This window comes from Talpa occidentalis, unplaced genomic scaffold (assembly GCF_014898055.3).
Source record: "Talpa occidentalis isolate TD23 unplaced genomic scaffold, MPIMG_talOcc4v2.1 talOcc4.4, whole genome shotgun sequence".
Taxonomy (NCBI): Eukaryota; Metazoa; Chordata; class Mammalia; order Eulipotyphla; family Talpidae; genus Talpa; species Talpa occidentalis.
Genome location: NW_023604295.1, coordinates 143,294,639 through 143,310,752, shown reverse-complemented (window position 1 = coordinate 143,310,752; position 16,114 = coordinate 143,294,639). Strand labels below are relative to the sequence as shown.

The 16,114-nt window shown below is 49.3% G+C and overlaps 1 protein-coding gene across 1 annotated transcript in view; it reads right to left on the bottom strand.

Annotated features, from left to right (window-relative positions):
- The window catches only part of WWC2 (WW and C2 domain containing 2), a 140,688-nt gene that overhangs the window by 67,852 nt on the left and 56,722 nt on the right, over positions 1–16,114 (bottom strand). Inside the window, exon 2 of the mRNA XM_037526480.1 lies at positions 4,484–4,593. Coding sequence (XP_037382377.1) covers positions 4,484–4,593 — 110 coding nt within the window. The remainder of the gene's footprint in view (positions 1–4,483; positions 4,594–16,114) is intronic.

The window sequence follows — 16,114 nt, the reverse complement described above, 5'->3', positions numbered from 1 at the left end:
TTAAATATTTTTTTGTCTTTTTAATGTTGAATTTCAGGAGTTATTTATATATTCTGGGTATGGGTTCTTTGTCAGATAATTGTACTATGAAAATGCATCCATGATCTTGTATGTCTCAGTAGTATACTACAGTACAGCGGTATGGCATTATTTAGCAGTATACTGTACTATAGTCCAGCCATATAGTCTTATCAGCAGATACTAGAGCACAGCTGTATACTATTCTAGAGTACAGCAATATAGTCACATCAGCAGTATACTGTATTATAGTACAGGAGTATAGTAGTGTCAGCAGCATACTGTACTTTAGTATAGCAGTATAGGCTATTCCCAGAAAATATGTTGACTAAAAGAATCCATTCATAAAGTTGAACACATTTCATTTACATGAGGGTCTAGAACAGGCAAAACCAAGCTATGATGGTAGAAAAACAGAATAATTTCATCAGTGGCTGGAAAGAAAGTATTTTACATCTTGACTGGAGTGACAAAGGATTATACGATGATCAAATTTTATCAAAATATACAATTAAAAACTATCTTTTTCTTGTATGTAAATAAGACCTCAATTACTAAAAGAAGGACAAAATATTAAGGTGTAACTCTGATCTTCCCCCAAAAGTGATTTTCTTCTAGTTGCAACTAGTTCTGGTTGTGAACAGGATATATTTAAAATATATTACATATATTATATATATTATAAATATATATTATAAATGTATTATAGGGCCTCCCCTGTGGCGCAGCGGTTCAGCGCTGGGTTGCAAAACTGCCCGCAGCCTCTGCGGCGCTGGTTCGATCCCCGGCTGCTCCCCGGCCACCGGAGGAGGGTCCCACATGGTGCGCAGACCTCTCCTGCCGCCCGCTGCTCCCCTCAGCAGTGTACTTCGGTCCTTCTGCCTGCTCTGCTCCCCACTCTGGCTCTGGTGAATTCTCTCACCCTCCCGCGCTTCTGACTGTACCCAGTGCTTGTATAAATAAACAAATAAACAAACAAACAAATAAATAAATAACTCTAAAAAAAATAAAAAATAAAAAAATAAATGTATTATAAATATACTTCGTAGTTACCTTCCAGCCAGCTATAAACATCTCTGACCAATATCTATACAGTTATCATTGTCAAGGTCAAATCTTTTCCTTCGAGATATTTAGTTGTGTTACAAAAAAATGGTATTAGGCAGCCATACAACCTTTATTTCAGTTTTTATTAAAATAAAGAGAAAATAATGCTGAAACTATACAATGTCAAGACACAGCATATGCGTGGACCAGCTGTTATGAGAGGATAATACCATGTGCTCCTTAAACTCCTTCAGGACTGTCGTGAAGATTAATGAGATGATGGGGCAGACCCTCTTTAGTATGAAAACTACTTGCTGTGGGTAATTTGGGCACTTTAGGGCCCAGTAAATCCATCAGGCTGCTGGGATACCTTTACTGCAGCAAAACGGTAGACTTAAAAATCTATATTCTGATGATTAATCTAATTTTTATATATTCAGAATGATGCTTTCTGAAGCATAATTTATACTTGAAATGCACTTTAATTCCTTAAAAAAGCAAACAGAAAGCTTTTAATCTGTGTATAAGTGTGACTAATAAACTTCTTCCTTCCTTCTAACATTTAAAAGTTTATCATCTTTCAGGCACCTTGAGATTAAAAAAATAGAAGGTGCAGTCACTGCCCCCAGAAGCTTGCAATTTAGTCAGGGAAATACACAAGCAATTTAAATGCAATGACAACTGCTTTCTATGCCCCCCTAAGGACCTGGCATGACAGAGATCCCTGCACGGGGGGCACCTGACTCAGAATAAGGGTGGGGACCTGCCTTGAGAAGCGCTGGGGCCCAAGCAGGGGGACCCTAGAAGGAGAAGCCAGTTGGTCAGAAGGAAGGGCCCAGGGCCCAGACAGGAGACAGCCAGAACGCCCAGGAAGCACTGGCTCCGATGGGTGTCTTCTGGTGCCCAGCCCGGGGATGAAGAGAGAGGTGGGGGCAGCTCTGGACCAGAGGGAGAGACACACTGGCCTCCAGCCCCTCCGGGAAGAGACCGAAGTCCTCGCCCCAGTGACCTGCAGGTGCAGAGAGAGGACCTTACAGCGATCCATACACCAGGGGTGGGTGAAGCAGGGACGAGAGAAAGTCAAAGGGGCAGGAGCAGCCAGGTAGGTCCCCAACGGGCCAACCAGGAGCCTCATGAAACGTGGTAAGGAGCAAGAGGGCGGAGCCCAGTGACAACGCCCCTCAGCCCCAGGGCATAAGACCAGGGATCGGCTCCTGTGCGGGTCTCAGGGACCTCGGCGCCGGCAGGTTCTGAACTGAGGGGCAACAACGGACCACGCGAGGTTCATGCAGACCATGGTTCTCAGGCAGGTTCACTGAGATGGGGCGAAGACTAGATCAGAGCTGGCAAGGAACTGGGGCTGAGACAGCAAAACGGATGCCTGCTTTTGCTTTTTCTTGTCATTTTAGTTTGGAATCATTTTAAGCACTTTCAGTGTTTGTGTACAAAAGAATCAACAGAAATAGAAAAGTTGGGAGAAAAAATTTTTTTAAACTAGCACATAACTAGTAAAGACACCAAATATTGGACAGAGGATCAGATAGAAAAGTTATTAAGAGGGAGTCTTTTCTGGGGGGTGTGACCATAAGGGTACCTCTTCACCAAGAAGATCTTAAATGTGAGTTTAGAAACGAGAGAATTTGTAGGTAGTGGGAGGGAAGCTGAGGAATTTATTTTCCCTCCTTGACAGCTTCTATTTCTACCAAATCGGTGCAGATAGGCTTGTTTCTGGTTTCACAAATATTATTTATGAGGAAAAAGATAAACTTTTACCCATATAAAATAAGTATAAAAATGAGATTTAAATAGCTATACAAGCCAGATAGTCCACTGCCTTGTTTTTTTTTCTTTCTTTTTTTTTGTTTATAGCTTTATTTTTTTTTATTTCAATTTTATTTTTATATTCCCCATACAATTGCAACCCCCTTATTTTGACCCCAATCTCTCCTTTCCCCACCCCCACCCCCCAATGAGTGTCTCTGGTTCATAGTTGTTTGTTGATTTTGATATTTTCTTTCTTATAGTTATTCTTTTTCCTGGTCCCTTATTTAAGTTTTCTAGATTTCTGCTATGAGTGAGACCATCGGTATTTTTCTTTTTCTTTCTGGCTTATTTCGCTGAGCATGATCCCTTCCAGCGCCATCCATGTTGCTGCAAATTGCATGTGTTTATCTTTTTTGAATGCTGAGTAATATTCCATGGTGTATATGGACCACATCTTCTTGATCCAGTCATCTATTTTTGGGCATTTGGGTTGATTCCAAAGCTTAGCTATTGTACATAGTGCTGCTATAAACATAGGGGTGCAGGTGTTCTTTGGAATGGATGTTTCTGTGTCCTTTGGGTAAATACCTAGGAGTGGAATTGCTGGATCATATGGAAGCTCTATGTTTAGTAGGTCAAGAACCACTGCCTTGTTTATTTGCAATGGCTCAAAAATGAACTACAACAATTTAAAATTAATTTAACTTTCCAAATTGGTTTCTGCCATGACGTTAAAACAATTGTACCTTGGTACCTTGGGAAATATTTGATTAATATTTGTTGTTGTTTACCAAAATATGATCTGTAAAATAAATTCTTTTGCAGACATGAAAAAAAAAATAAATGAAAACAATTGTTAATCACTGAGAAGAAATAAAACCTAGAATATGATATAGTATCAAGAAAGGTTTATCAGAAAATACAAAAATAAAAGCTAACTTTGAAACCTACAATTAACCTACAGTTCCTGTAGGAACTTTCAGGGAGAGATTTCTCTGAAACAAAGTTACATTTCTTCCAATATTATTTTAAAAAGGGAAGCAAGGACAAAACTTCGCAGGAACTGTTCTTTGTATTTATGTTGAACTGATGCCTGCATAGATGCTGGCTCCTCAGCTGTCTACACCACATCAAGTAACTGTAACAACTGGGAACAACTGACTAGACTTTCCCACCAGCTCCAGGTGCCTCCTGCAGAGCTGCTGTGAGGGCCAAGCTCCCCCCACCACACTCTCAGACACCTGGCTGGCCCTGGTGACAGCGCCACCGCTTTCTATGACAAGGCTAAGTAGAGGGGAGCCCCCTTGTACCCCTTCTGAAGCTGTAGCGGTCACAGGGAGAGCAGGTGAATGGCTGTGGGGGTTACAGGCCCCCAGCTCTGCACTGAAGAAACTCCCCCTACTGGGCAGGTAGCAGACAGGCAGACAGACAGACAGACAGACTGACAGACCCGTCTCCGTCTGTCCCAGTAAGCCCAGCTCTGCACACCTGCTCCCAATAACCCAGATGTGCCTATCAATGAAATATTCGTCACCCGATAAAGTGACATTCACATAAATACTCTCGCTCTGTATGATGTGTGCTCTTGTGGACGCTAGATTGGAGAGGACTGTTTTCCTAGTATGTTTGGGGTTTACCAACAAGGAAAACTTACTGTTGACATGATCAATGTAGTAGACACCAATCTGGGGGTCAAACCCAGCTTCCCAACCCCACGGCAGCTCATCGCCAACACAATCCGCAAAGGATAAGGGCTTCGTTAACCTGCAACAGAACAGAACAAGACACAGGTAAGTCTTTGCAGGCAGCCAGAGGGCAGCGCCCCCCAACACACACACACACACACACACACACATCAAAGTGTCCAGGTTGCATTTCTTTTTATTCTTGATTAGAGTTCACACCACTGTGTTAGAAGTCTGAAAGAAAACAACCACCAGGATAAAATGCAGTGACAACCCAAGATGGATAATCAAAATGTCCTAACAGTCCTTTGAAAGTTCAGAGCCTGAGACTGGTGGATAAACGTACACAGCCAGCCAGGAGGCAGCTGGGCTCAGGGAGACTCCCGCGCTGAGAGCGGGGAGGCCTGGGGTCTGGCTCTGCAGCTAACGCGTCATCCCACTAACCAGAAACATCTGCCCGGACCCCAGACCCCAGCCCTGGAGGCCCAGAGCCCCCTGTGGGGCCTGAAAGAGGAGATGGACAGAGGCGCCCCATGTGGCCCTGCATGCTCCGGCCACTCAGTGGCCATGTCCTCGACCGTGGGCTCCCGAGAAGGGTGACACGTTTTGTTTCGCTAGTATCTTGTATCTAAGAGTCACTCAACACAAATTTGAACAAAACCAAACACACGGCATCTACCTGTGGGTGTGACCTCAGCCTCTGAGACGGCCTCATGCTTCCTCCTTAAGCTTGAGAACTAGGGGGGAGCCCTGATTTTCCTAAGCAGAGTGTAGACTGCAGCGGGGTTTCTGGGGGGATGCAGTGAGGTGCAGCAAGGATGTGGGGGGACGTCGGAGGACGCAGCAGGGGTGCAGCAGGGAGAAGCCTCAGTAGATCTGCCCTGAGGTGTCATGAGCTGGCACCCCAGAGCCTACATGTGAGAGCACCTGGAACCCCTTTTATCTGAGCTACTGGGGAGCAACACTCCCCTTGCTCCCGGGCAATCCGGCTCCTTCCCAGAACCGTGGCTTTCATCAGAGTAACACACTGCCAGGCTACAGGGCCGAGTGGGGCGGGCAGGGGACGGAAAGATACATGAGGGGGTGAAGGGAGCGGAGGGCGGTGTCTAACGCGGCAGGACGTTGCATCAGTGACCCTGAATGCCAGCAGCACCCGGGGACTCCCCCAGGGACGCGCCAGAGGCGCCAAGTCCACCGAGTCAGCCGCTGCATGGAGCAGCCTTCTCGGCCACGGTGCCCGGGCCAGCCGTGCCAGCACCAGAACTGGGGAGAAACAGGCCGCAGAACCGGCCGCTCCAGGCCGCATGCGGCGTGTGAAGCTGGAGTCAAGCCGAGCTCAGCTTGGGTCCAAAAACTGGTCAGGGGATTGTGCTCAGGATCCCCCTTGTGCAGAAGCCGCCGGGGAGAAGGGCCGGCTGGGCGGCCGGGGACTCATCAAGAGCCCCGTCCCGTCCACCCTGGCGGCCCTGACTCCAAGCAGCGCCTGGGGACCAACTCCCGCGCGTCCGCCCAGGCAAGGCCTGGCCAGAGAAGGCCCCCGGCGCGGGACCCCGAAGTGGCAGGCACGAGAGCCGCGCAGCGCTGCGCGCCAGCGAGGGGGTTCCACGGGTTTAATCCTGGGGCTCCGACCACACGTGGATGCCCAAGTGGGACACGGATGTGTTTGTGGCTTTTGGAATCAGCATCACAGACGCATCACCTCGTGGGCTCGGACCGCAAGTTTGAGCGACTTCGTGGCACCCAGGTGTCCCCAGACGGCAGGCACTGCACGAGCCACGGCCCCGCTCCTTAGAAGGCCACCCTCGCGTGGACGCGTCACTGGGCTCGGCTAGGAATTCCTGTTTCCACTCCTGCAGATTTCCACAAAAACTCTTTGCCACGTTACTTCAACCATCAGCGCAACCCTTGACTTTCTGTGGCTGCACGCAGGCGGCTGCAGCTCGCTCTCTACCCACGCGTAAAACCGCGGGACACATGTGTGTAGACGGGGAAGTTTTAGGAATTGATTCTCGTCTGAATTACAGATTATACCCAGGATGACTTTCTCAGGGCAGCTGGTCTGAGGAACCTGAATTACAGATTATACCCAGGATGACAAACGAGACGAAATGCTCGTGACGCCGCCGTCCTGATCCGGGCCCGTCCCTGGGCCGCAAGGGGAGTCCCGGCCAGCGGAGTCCGAGCAGACAGGGCAGGCAGGGGCGACCCCAGCTCCTCGGTCTCTTCTCTGGCTTCGCGCGGAATCTCTGAAACACCCCGTCTGCCCTGACGGCAAGGGAGTAAGAAAAGATGGAGTCTGCTCTTGGCTCGTTCCCTGCCAGGAGCAAAATCATGCACAAAGTCTCAAATTAACACGAGTCTTTCTGCTACATTCCTGACATGACTCTGCTTCAAAAACCGTCTTCCCCGCACTGTGACGAATGTGAAGAAAACGGGAATGTGCTGCCACGCTCTGCCACAGTCTACACACCAAGCCTGGAGTCTGCGTGGCATTTCCGCTCCTCGTGGTGCTGTGTCACTCTCTCACACGGCCTGGCACTTGCACTCATCGTCGAGCCCCGGTACCTGCCCGCGGGGTGCGAGGCTACACGCCGACGTAGCGTAGATCGTGCCCGATCCATGATCAAGACACTGTGTTTGTTCTCGTAACTGAGTGTGACTCACTGCGCTGAAGGGAAAAGCCCCTGACAAGAAAACCACTTTCAGGTCAATAAATCTTTAGCCACGGGAGTCGTGCCTCCCCAGAGAGCAGCTCCCGCGGGGGCGAGACAGCCTACGCGATGGGTGCTCGGAGCATCTGCGGCTCTCACCGTTCACCTCACTCAAGGCAGAGTCCTGGCTGTGCACGGTCTGGTGACTACGGCATCTGCCCCCACGCCCACGGCCGAACCCCTCTGCGAGGCCGCGGTGCACAATCTAAGCTGACGGGGTGGAGACACCTGCCATCTTGCTAGAGTTCTGCAGGCATTTTCATATAATGACGAGGAGTCTTCTCCAAGCAACATGGACCTGCTTCCCTCACTACCCAGGTCTCGGGGGAAGGAGTCAGTAGAGGGACAGGGGAGGGGGCGGCCAGAGGGGGGACTGAGGCAGCAAGAAGAAAACCAGCAAAGAGCAAGCACAGACCACTTCAGAAGAGGCGACTGCAGCCCACGGTGGGTCTTGGGGAAACTGGCCTTCGTGCCTCCAAGCAGTCCGGTTGTGAGACGGGGGACGGGCCAGCCGCCGTGGCCACATAGCCGGAGGGGGTGACGGGCGATCCCCGGGCTCCCGTCCTCAGACCGGCTCTGGCCATCCTGGCACCAGCTTGGGTCCTCCGGTGGAGGCTCAGGTCCAGGCTTCCTGCAGTTCCTCAGGCTGGGGCTAGTCGTACCCCTCTGACCCCATGGTGCCCAAGAGAACTAGGTCCATCCTCGGCCCATGAGGGCTGTCAAGCAGCAGAGCACAACCACCTGGGCCCCCGCCTCTGCTCTCCGAGTGCCCAAAGGCCCCTCCTCTCACTGTTCCTCCTGTCTCTCCCCTCCCACTCTTCACCCCACGTTTCTCCCTGCCCTCGCCCCCCATGCCCCACGAGTCAGAGCAGACTCTCCCCACTGGTTCTGACCGAGAGGCTTGGGATCTGGAGGACTCCAGCAGGCCTGGCCGAATCTCCCCATGCCGCCTCGCACCGGCTCTGCCCTCACGGACATGTGTGTCCTCGAAGGCCAGCGTCGGGGTGATTCACCTTTGAAAGAGCACAGCACGAGGGCAGCTGGTCTGAGGAACCAGATACATGACTCGCAAAAGCCTCAACGCTTCCAATACTCTGTTTTGAAAAAGTCAATTTATACATATGCAAATGACGCTAATGGTATCACCCACGTGCTGAGTGTTTATCAGGCGCCACGTGCAATTTTATGGACGGAGTTAAACCCCATCAAACTCTGCATAGGACATGCAATTCTTGTCACCGTGTGAATAGTCCAGGCAGGGAAAAAGCTTGTTTGTGATTGAAGCCGGGGAATAACGTCTGTGATGTTGTAATGCAGCATGACTTCAACACATTTTTTAAAAATAAATGACGTCTCTTTGACATGATTTATAGAGAGAGAAGCAATTTCTAAGTAAAACTGTATGATTTCTACATGCCATGCTTAGACAGGCTATAGCATGATTCGGCTTGTTTAAACTGTCTATCAGCTCAAGACCAAGTTGGTGGTGATGAGGCCGAGGCTGTCGATGAGTCTCCCCCAAGGCCATTAACAATATCTAACATACCCTTGGCCCGAAGCTGCTGATCTCTCAGGGGCTCTCAAATCTGAGAGCACATCCCAGGGCGTACTGCCCCACCTGGCTGTGCCCAGCTCTAATTTTAAATACAAATTCTGACTCCAGGGATTGGCGGAGGGGCCTGAGACTTTTTATTTCTAACAAACCCCCACATAATGCTGATGCTGCCGGTCCCCGGACCACACTTTGAGAACGACTGGCCAGGGGCACAAATTTCAGCCCGAATTCAACCCAGGGATGGGGAAATGAAAAACAAAAAACAAAGTCAGACAATGAAACTGGAGGCCAAAGCCCAGGATTCATGAGAACGGAGCCTCGCATAAGCCGGGCACGCCCGGCCACGGCGGCACCGCTGGAGGCCTAGACCCGGCGGCTCCGACCCCGCCAGGGTGATGGGAGGATGTGGGGTCTCTCCACGTGCTGCAGGGGAGGCCCCGCACAGCGCCAGAGGGGACGGGCCTCCAGAGCATCATGCTGGGCCGGAGAAGCCAGACTCGATGCCCCCGTGGTGCGAGTCCACGGATACACAAACCCACGAGCCATCGGCAGGGCGGGAGGGGCCTGCAGGGGCCGTGGAGAGGAGCTGCTCCCTGGTCTCCTGGAGTCAGGCCCAGGCAGGGCGGGGGCTGCGGGGGGAGCGTGGGTGCCGCCCGCCGCCAGGGGCTCATTTCATGTTCTGTGCATTTTCACCTCAATACATCGTCTTCAAAAAACAGTAACAAGTTAGAAGAATGCCAGGATTGCACATGAATAAAACATTTTCATGGGAGGACGTTAAATATGGGGAAATAATGAAAATATGGGAGCACATTCAACTTGGCCAATAATAAAAAATGCCAAAGAAAACAACGTGCGGCTTAATGTGAAGTCTGGGAAGGTGTCGAGTGTTTGTTTTGTGTCGCTCTGTCTTAATGATGAAACTCAGTTCTGATGAGGATGTGGGCGATCAGCTGCTTTCATTTATTGCTGGTGTAACGAGCAGTATTTTGTAATGAGATATACAGTCCCTTTAAAGAGCCCTTTGGCACTATTAAAAAACCACTGAAATGTGGCTTCCGTGGAAGGTGGGGATGCCATTCCAACACAGTGTGCCCTACACGCTGTCCCACCTGCCACGCCCACGAAGACCCAGCAGCTACTCGAGGCATCTTCTGATGCGCCAGCCCCGCCAGCCACGCGCTCCCCAGGCAGGCCCTGCTGGGCTCCGGGTCCCCAGCACCAGGCCGGCCTCCTGGGCAGCTGGTGCGGATTCGGTGCTGACTGGCTGGATGCGGATTGGAAAGACGACAAAGGCAAACAATTCTGTCCCGGAGTTCTGTCCCACAGGTGCAGCGGGAAAGGTATTTACTAAAATATCGACATGAAGGTTGATGCTGAGGAGCTGGAAAGGTCAATACCGCAGCAAACACTCGGTCCTGTAATTTAGTTTAGCGCAATCACATTAGGGGTCACAGATGAACTGCTGAGGAGGAAACAGGGCAGGAGGTGAGCGCACTAATCGCAGGCATTTCAATAATTCAGCAAGTTGTCTTTTTTTTTTTTTTTTTAACTAGGATTTCACCGTCCAGAAGAAGAGAGAGCGGTCAGCAAACACTTGAACCTGCATCTCTTTTCTCTCTAAAGTGCCGGGAAATGTCTGCTTGTTGGGTCGTCGTGGTTGTGGAAAATGCTTTGAGAATTGCAGGGGAGGTGTCAGCCAAGAAGACAGGAGTGTGAGGAAGGACGGGTTCTTGGAAGACTCTTGTCCAAACACACGAACGCCACCGAGACTGTCCCCTCCCCTCCCTAGAGGTCAAACGCACAACGCCCTGGTTTCCTCACAGCGCGCGGCGGTTCAAGGGCCGAGGCGGACGGCGGAGTGAGCGTTGGCTCTGGAAGGATGACCTCCCGTCGGCGGCTCGGCGCTCAGCAGGGCCCTGGACCGACAGCCCGCGTTTCACTCAGCCCCCGGAGAGGCAGATGGAATGACTACAGTGAACGTACGATTCTTGTATCAAAAATCAAGGAACTTGGAAGATTTTTTTTAATCTTTATAATCTCATGACATTGGGGTAATCCCAGCTCACCACAAGCCTCACTCCAGGCTGTCTTGTTTTTTTATTATTATTATTAAATAAATAATATCCGTATGTATACCTCTGCGCATGCAATATTACACACGCTTTCACAAGCTTGGGATTAAACTTAACAAACTGTACATGTACTCTGGTTTTGAATGCTGCCTTAAAAAACACACTTTACACAGGTGAAGACTACATAAAGAGGATAAACTGTTAGTAAAGTCCCTTCTTATATTCTAATACTCTAGCATCTTCTCGGTCTGTCTAAAATTCAAAAGCTGTTACAAATCACACAAACAAGGCCATACCCTGTGGATTTCCTGTGGCTTTATTCAGTTTACACATCAGCAAGCCTTCAATGGGCATTCGTAAAGGTTTCCCTCCACCTTTTGAGAGCGGCATGTATTGAGCAGCCGATACTTCATTATCTAACTAATCGCCAATTAACAGACAGTTTCAACTTCCTTCAAGAGAAACTTGATTTAGTGAACATGCTTATAAATATTTTCAGCTGTGCAATTATTTTTTAGAATAAATTCTTGGCAACGAGTCAAAGATCAGCCATGCATTTTAAATTAAAAAGTGTCGCCGCGCATTAGAGGGACACTGAAGACACATCGGCATGGAAACCCTCGGGTCTGGCACCCCTCACGTGAGCCCTACCCGTGCGCCGTGCAAAGCCGGGGCAGCTCTTACCGTGGCTGCTACCCGCTCCTCAGCACTCTCTGCTAATTACAGGGGAAGGTGGTAACTCGTCTCTGTATTTATTTGCTTATTTTGTGACCTGTTCTTTTCAAAACATGTCGTCTGTTCTTATTGACAGCAACTTTTAACATAGTTTGGTATTATTCTTTTGTCAATTTGCAATTATTTTCTCTTCCCCTGAGGCTATTACTTACCCATGAACTTTATTGGGAGTAAAAGACTATTGAAAGGGCTTGGGGGAACTTGACAGCAAGTCGGGCTAATGTGAGGGAGCGAAGCATAACTATTCGTGCTGTTCTTTCTGCTGGGAACACCTTCTCTCCTGTGTCTTCCCACCGTGTCCCCTGCCTCAGTTTCCCCTTACAGTTGTCCTTTAAACTTTGACTCCCTTGAAAGGTACTTCAGGCATCATCTTCTGGGGAATGCCATCCTGATCCCGAGGCTGTCACCAGGGAATGGCACAGTAAGAGCTTTGGTTTGGAAATATTCTCCTGCAATTAGTCACTTTTCACCCTCTGCACATTTTTCATTGTGGCCTGACGGGTTTTTGTCTCTGCATTCCAAGCCCTTACCACGCAGCGCTGGTGCTCACAGGGGTCTGCTAGAAAGAGCAGTGGGGTGTTCCTGGACAGACCCCGCTGTGGAGATCCAGGTTTTTTTAGTGCCAATGTCCCCAGGGCATCCCAAGGGGCATCTCACTCCACAGCTCACGTGACACCCAACTCTTCACCGCTCCCCACATCCCTCCCAGCTACCCCATCATGGAAAATGGTGTGTGTGCCCCAGGGAAACACACAGGCCTGGCCACGTGGATGCTGTGTTCCCACTAGATTTAACTGCAGAAGTTTCCTGATCCCATGACAGGGTCTGGCTTTGCATTAAGAGCCCGCTCGGGTGACTGACCCAAGGGGAGTTATTGAGCATTGGATGGTCAGGGATCTTCCAGGAACCCACAGTGAAAAGACTCTCAAGCTAGGGCCGGGTGTAGACAACTCAGGTACCCATAAAATTAAGCCGTGTCTGACTCTTTCTAGGAAGACCTGCAGAGGTAAAGGGGCCAGTCCATGCCGGGCACCTCAGCTTCTCACACCAAGAAAGGGCACCTGCTGTCCGGCCTTCCGAGATGGCCCCTCACACACGTGAGCATTAGGCCCGCGTCAGAAACGCGACTCTGAAATTCTTTCCTGACACCAGCAGCAGCTTTTTAGAGTGTGGTATAAGTCTTGGTTACAGTCAGTGTCTACTCACGTATTTCACAGATAACATCTCCACTAAGAACAGGGTTTCCCCTTCTTATTTGACCTTCCTTGAACCTGGGTATCCGCCTCAGGAATAGAACGAAATTTGAGGCTCCTGACACGGCGCCCTACAATCCTCTTCCATTTTCTTGTGTTAAATGGTCTTCTAAGGAATCTACAGAGGTTATCATTTTACATATTAACACCAGAATCTAATCTGACTGTGAAATGTGTCTGTTTGATGAGGCAAATCTGAATTTTTAAAAAAACACATACTTTCAGTGATCAAACAAGCTAACAGGCCCTGCATCGTGCCCAGCCCTTAGATGCAGAGTGGACGCGATTACTGATGTAGCGTCCTCTTCACCTGCCTTGAGGCGACAGGGACAGAGGACGCGGACATCTGGCCTGGGAGTCACTGAGGCCTGTGGGCAGTCACTGCGTCCAGTCACGGGCTGATGCCCCTCAGGCTGGGCCTTGCAACTCGCCTTCTCAATGGCTACATCGCTTCCTGCCTCCACACGGCCGTCGTGCCCACCACCTCCAACCCGGCGCCCAGGGCAGCTGCTGGGCTCATTCAAACGTATGTGGGGATGGTGCTGTGTGGACCCGCCATCCATACCCAGGCCCCTCTCGGGAGGCCCAGCCTTGCCGTGGAAAGTCGTCTTGGCCTGAGTACCATGAACTCACAATCCAAAAGAATCACAGAATTTTTTTCCCCCAAAGCTGGAGGATAGGAATTTCAAGAATCCAGTATCAGAAAGCTAAGAAATGCTTCTCCGTCGCAAAAGGCATGGCGTGAACACGCCACAAATCAGTTCCATACCGAGCGTTTGCTTTGCTAGCTAAACACGACTGAATTTTTATGACTCGATGGAGACTTTCTTTGGTGGTATTTCCTGGTGCTCTCTAGCCTCTGCTTTGCTCTGGCACAGCCCCAGCTCCTCCAAGCACTAAAAATTAGACATATGGAATGTGAGGAATGTCGGAGAGCTATACTAACCTCAGGGATCAGCCCTGAGTTATAAACAAAAAGGCATGCCCTTTAGCTCAGGCTCAAATCCAGTTTGAGGCAAACAAAAGTCAGAAGGCTGACCGCGGGCATGGCGCAAGGTGAGGCGGGCTGGGGCGGCCAGAGATGGTCTGGACGGCGCTCTTGACCGCGAAGATGAACACTACATCTGTGTCTAAAATGTTAGTGAGTCAAAAGTGCAAGCACTGCTTGGCTTAGTGTTACATTAGTAGCCCCTGAGCTAGAAAAACAAAACATTAAGATTACTGTATAACATAAAACTCATGCTTTTCCCCGTAAAGGAACAAAACATAGAACAAACCCTACAGATCTGACTGGAGCACTGAGGCTACTAGAAGCAGAAGGTGGGGTGGGGAGTGAGTCAGAGAGGGCCCGATGGGCTGCGGTGGAGGGTTATGGAGGTTTTGGAGGTGGATGTGGTGTGGGGACATATCTCTGAAGAGGTGTGAACCTGCACCCTTAAATCATATACACTGTTGTAACCTGTTACCTCAGTAAGGAAGGTTAGAAAAATAATAAACAAAAAAACATTATGCAACAATATATGAATCAAAAGTTAGCCACAAAGGAAAAAAAAAAAACCTACTCTAGTCCCTTATTTTTTCACTGATATCCTCCCCTTTGCAGGGCCTCGTCTTTTATCACCCTCACACTTCTAATGGGGTTACTACTGTTCAGGACTAAGGGGGTGGAAATGCAGAATAAAATGTAAATACAAAACAAAAACTTGGGAAACTTGTCTAGTCCAAAAGAGAAATAACATCCAATTGTAGCATGTTTGCCTCAGTTGCAACTCAATTCTTAAGGGTAAAAAAAAAAAGTTATATAAGAATTCTTGGAAACTGGGTAGCTTAAATGTCCTAGATGTAATCAGATGAGATTATGGAACTTATATTTTTTTAATTTCCTCGGGTGTGATGTGGTAACTGTGGGGTGCTGAAGAAAATCCTTGTTCTTGGAAGATGTACGCTGAACTATGTAGTAGTGAAGGGGCATAATACCTATAGCTTACCTTCCAGGGTCACAGCAAAGAAAGTCAATGCTGCTGTGAATATACGCGCGCGCACACACGTAGGGAGAGAGCAGTAAGCCATTTGTCAGCTCTAGATGGAAGATACACACGGATGTTCATTCCACTGTTTTCATTTTTTTGTGTGCTTAAAATTTTTCATAACAAAAGGTTGGGAGGGGAAAAAAAAATCCCTCATTAAGAAAAGTCCAGTCAACACAACTAAGCCAACACATGTGTTCACCTACAATCCCTCTAGAAAATAGCAGAAAGAAGATAAAAAGGCCTACACACCAGAAGACAAAGGGCAAGTCAGCGGACAAGAGCAACAGAATCCGGGGCAGTGGGAAGCAGACCTGAGAAACAGGAAGCCCCAGCCAGCGGAGAACGCCCAGCAGCGGGCCGGGTCGGCGGCAAGGCCCTCACAGTCTCCGCATCTGGCCCCTGAACCACCGGTCAGAACCTGAAGGCTTCTCCTACAGAAGGACTCAAGCGGAGGACTGTGCCCATGCAGGCTGCTGGTGCTGCTGAAAGGAGAGCCTCAGCACAAGCAGGAGGACGGAGGCACAGCCTGCATGAGCCGGGAGCCTCCCAACTCCCTCTCCCTACAGATCTGGGGCATCCCAGTGGCAGGGCTGGCAAATGGTGGGAGATCAGTAGTGATTTTCCTGGGAAAACTAATAAGCACAAGAAAAGAGAAGTACTGACATTAACGCCAGGGAAAGCACGAAGAGGAAGGCTGAGCAAGGCTGACCCTGTTCACGAGCCCAGCACTTTCGAACAGCTTGTCATGCCTCGCTCTTAGACAAGACGGACAGGGACTTGGCCCCAGCAGGCTAGGTAACGCGGCAGTAAAGGAAAAACACCAAGGTCTCAAAGGGAAAACATCACAAACCTTCATTTCCCACTCAAGTTAAGTTCAAAATGGTTTTGATAACTCTTCAGGGCAGTTGACCCCCATATCATGGCTCAGGATCTGGGGTCACTGAGGCACCCCCATCTCAACACAAGAGTCCAGTCACCAAGGACAGTGATGGACCAAACAGATCACATGGGGGCAGGTAAGATACTCACCTCATGTGCCAGGAGTCAGTGACTGGTATTAGTTGTCTAAGGCAGACGTTAAAAACACTAGGCCTCTAAAGTAAAAGCAGAGTTTAAAATGCTGAATTAAGTAGCACATTTGAATTTCACTCAGAGGAACTGAAAGAAACTTTCAACTGCATCTCCTAGAAAATAGGAGAAAATATTTGGAGAAAGAATTCTGGAAAACTCTTGGAAACAAA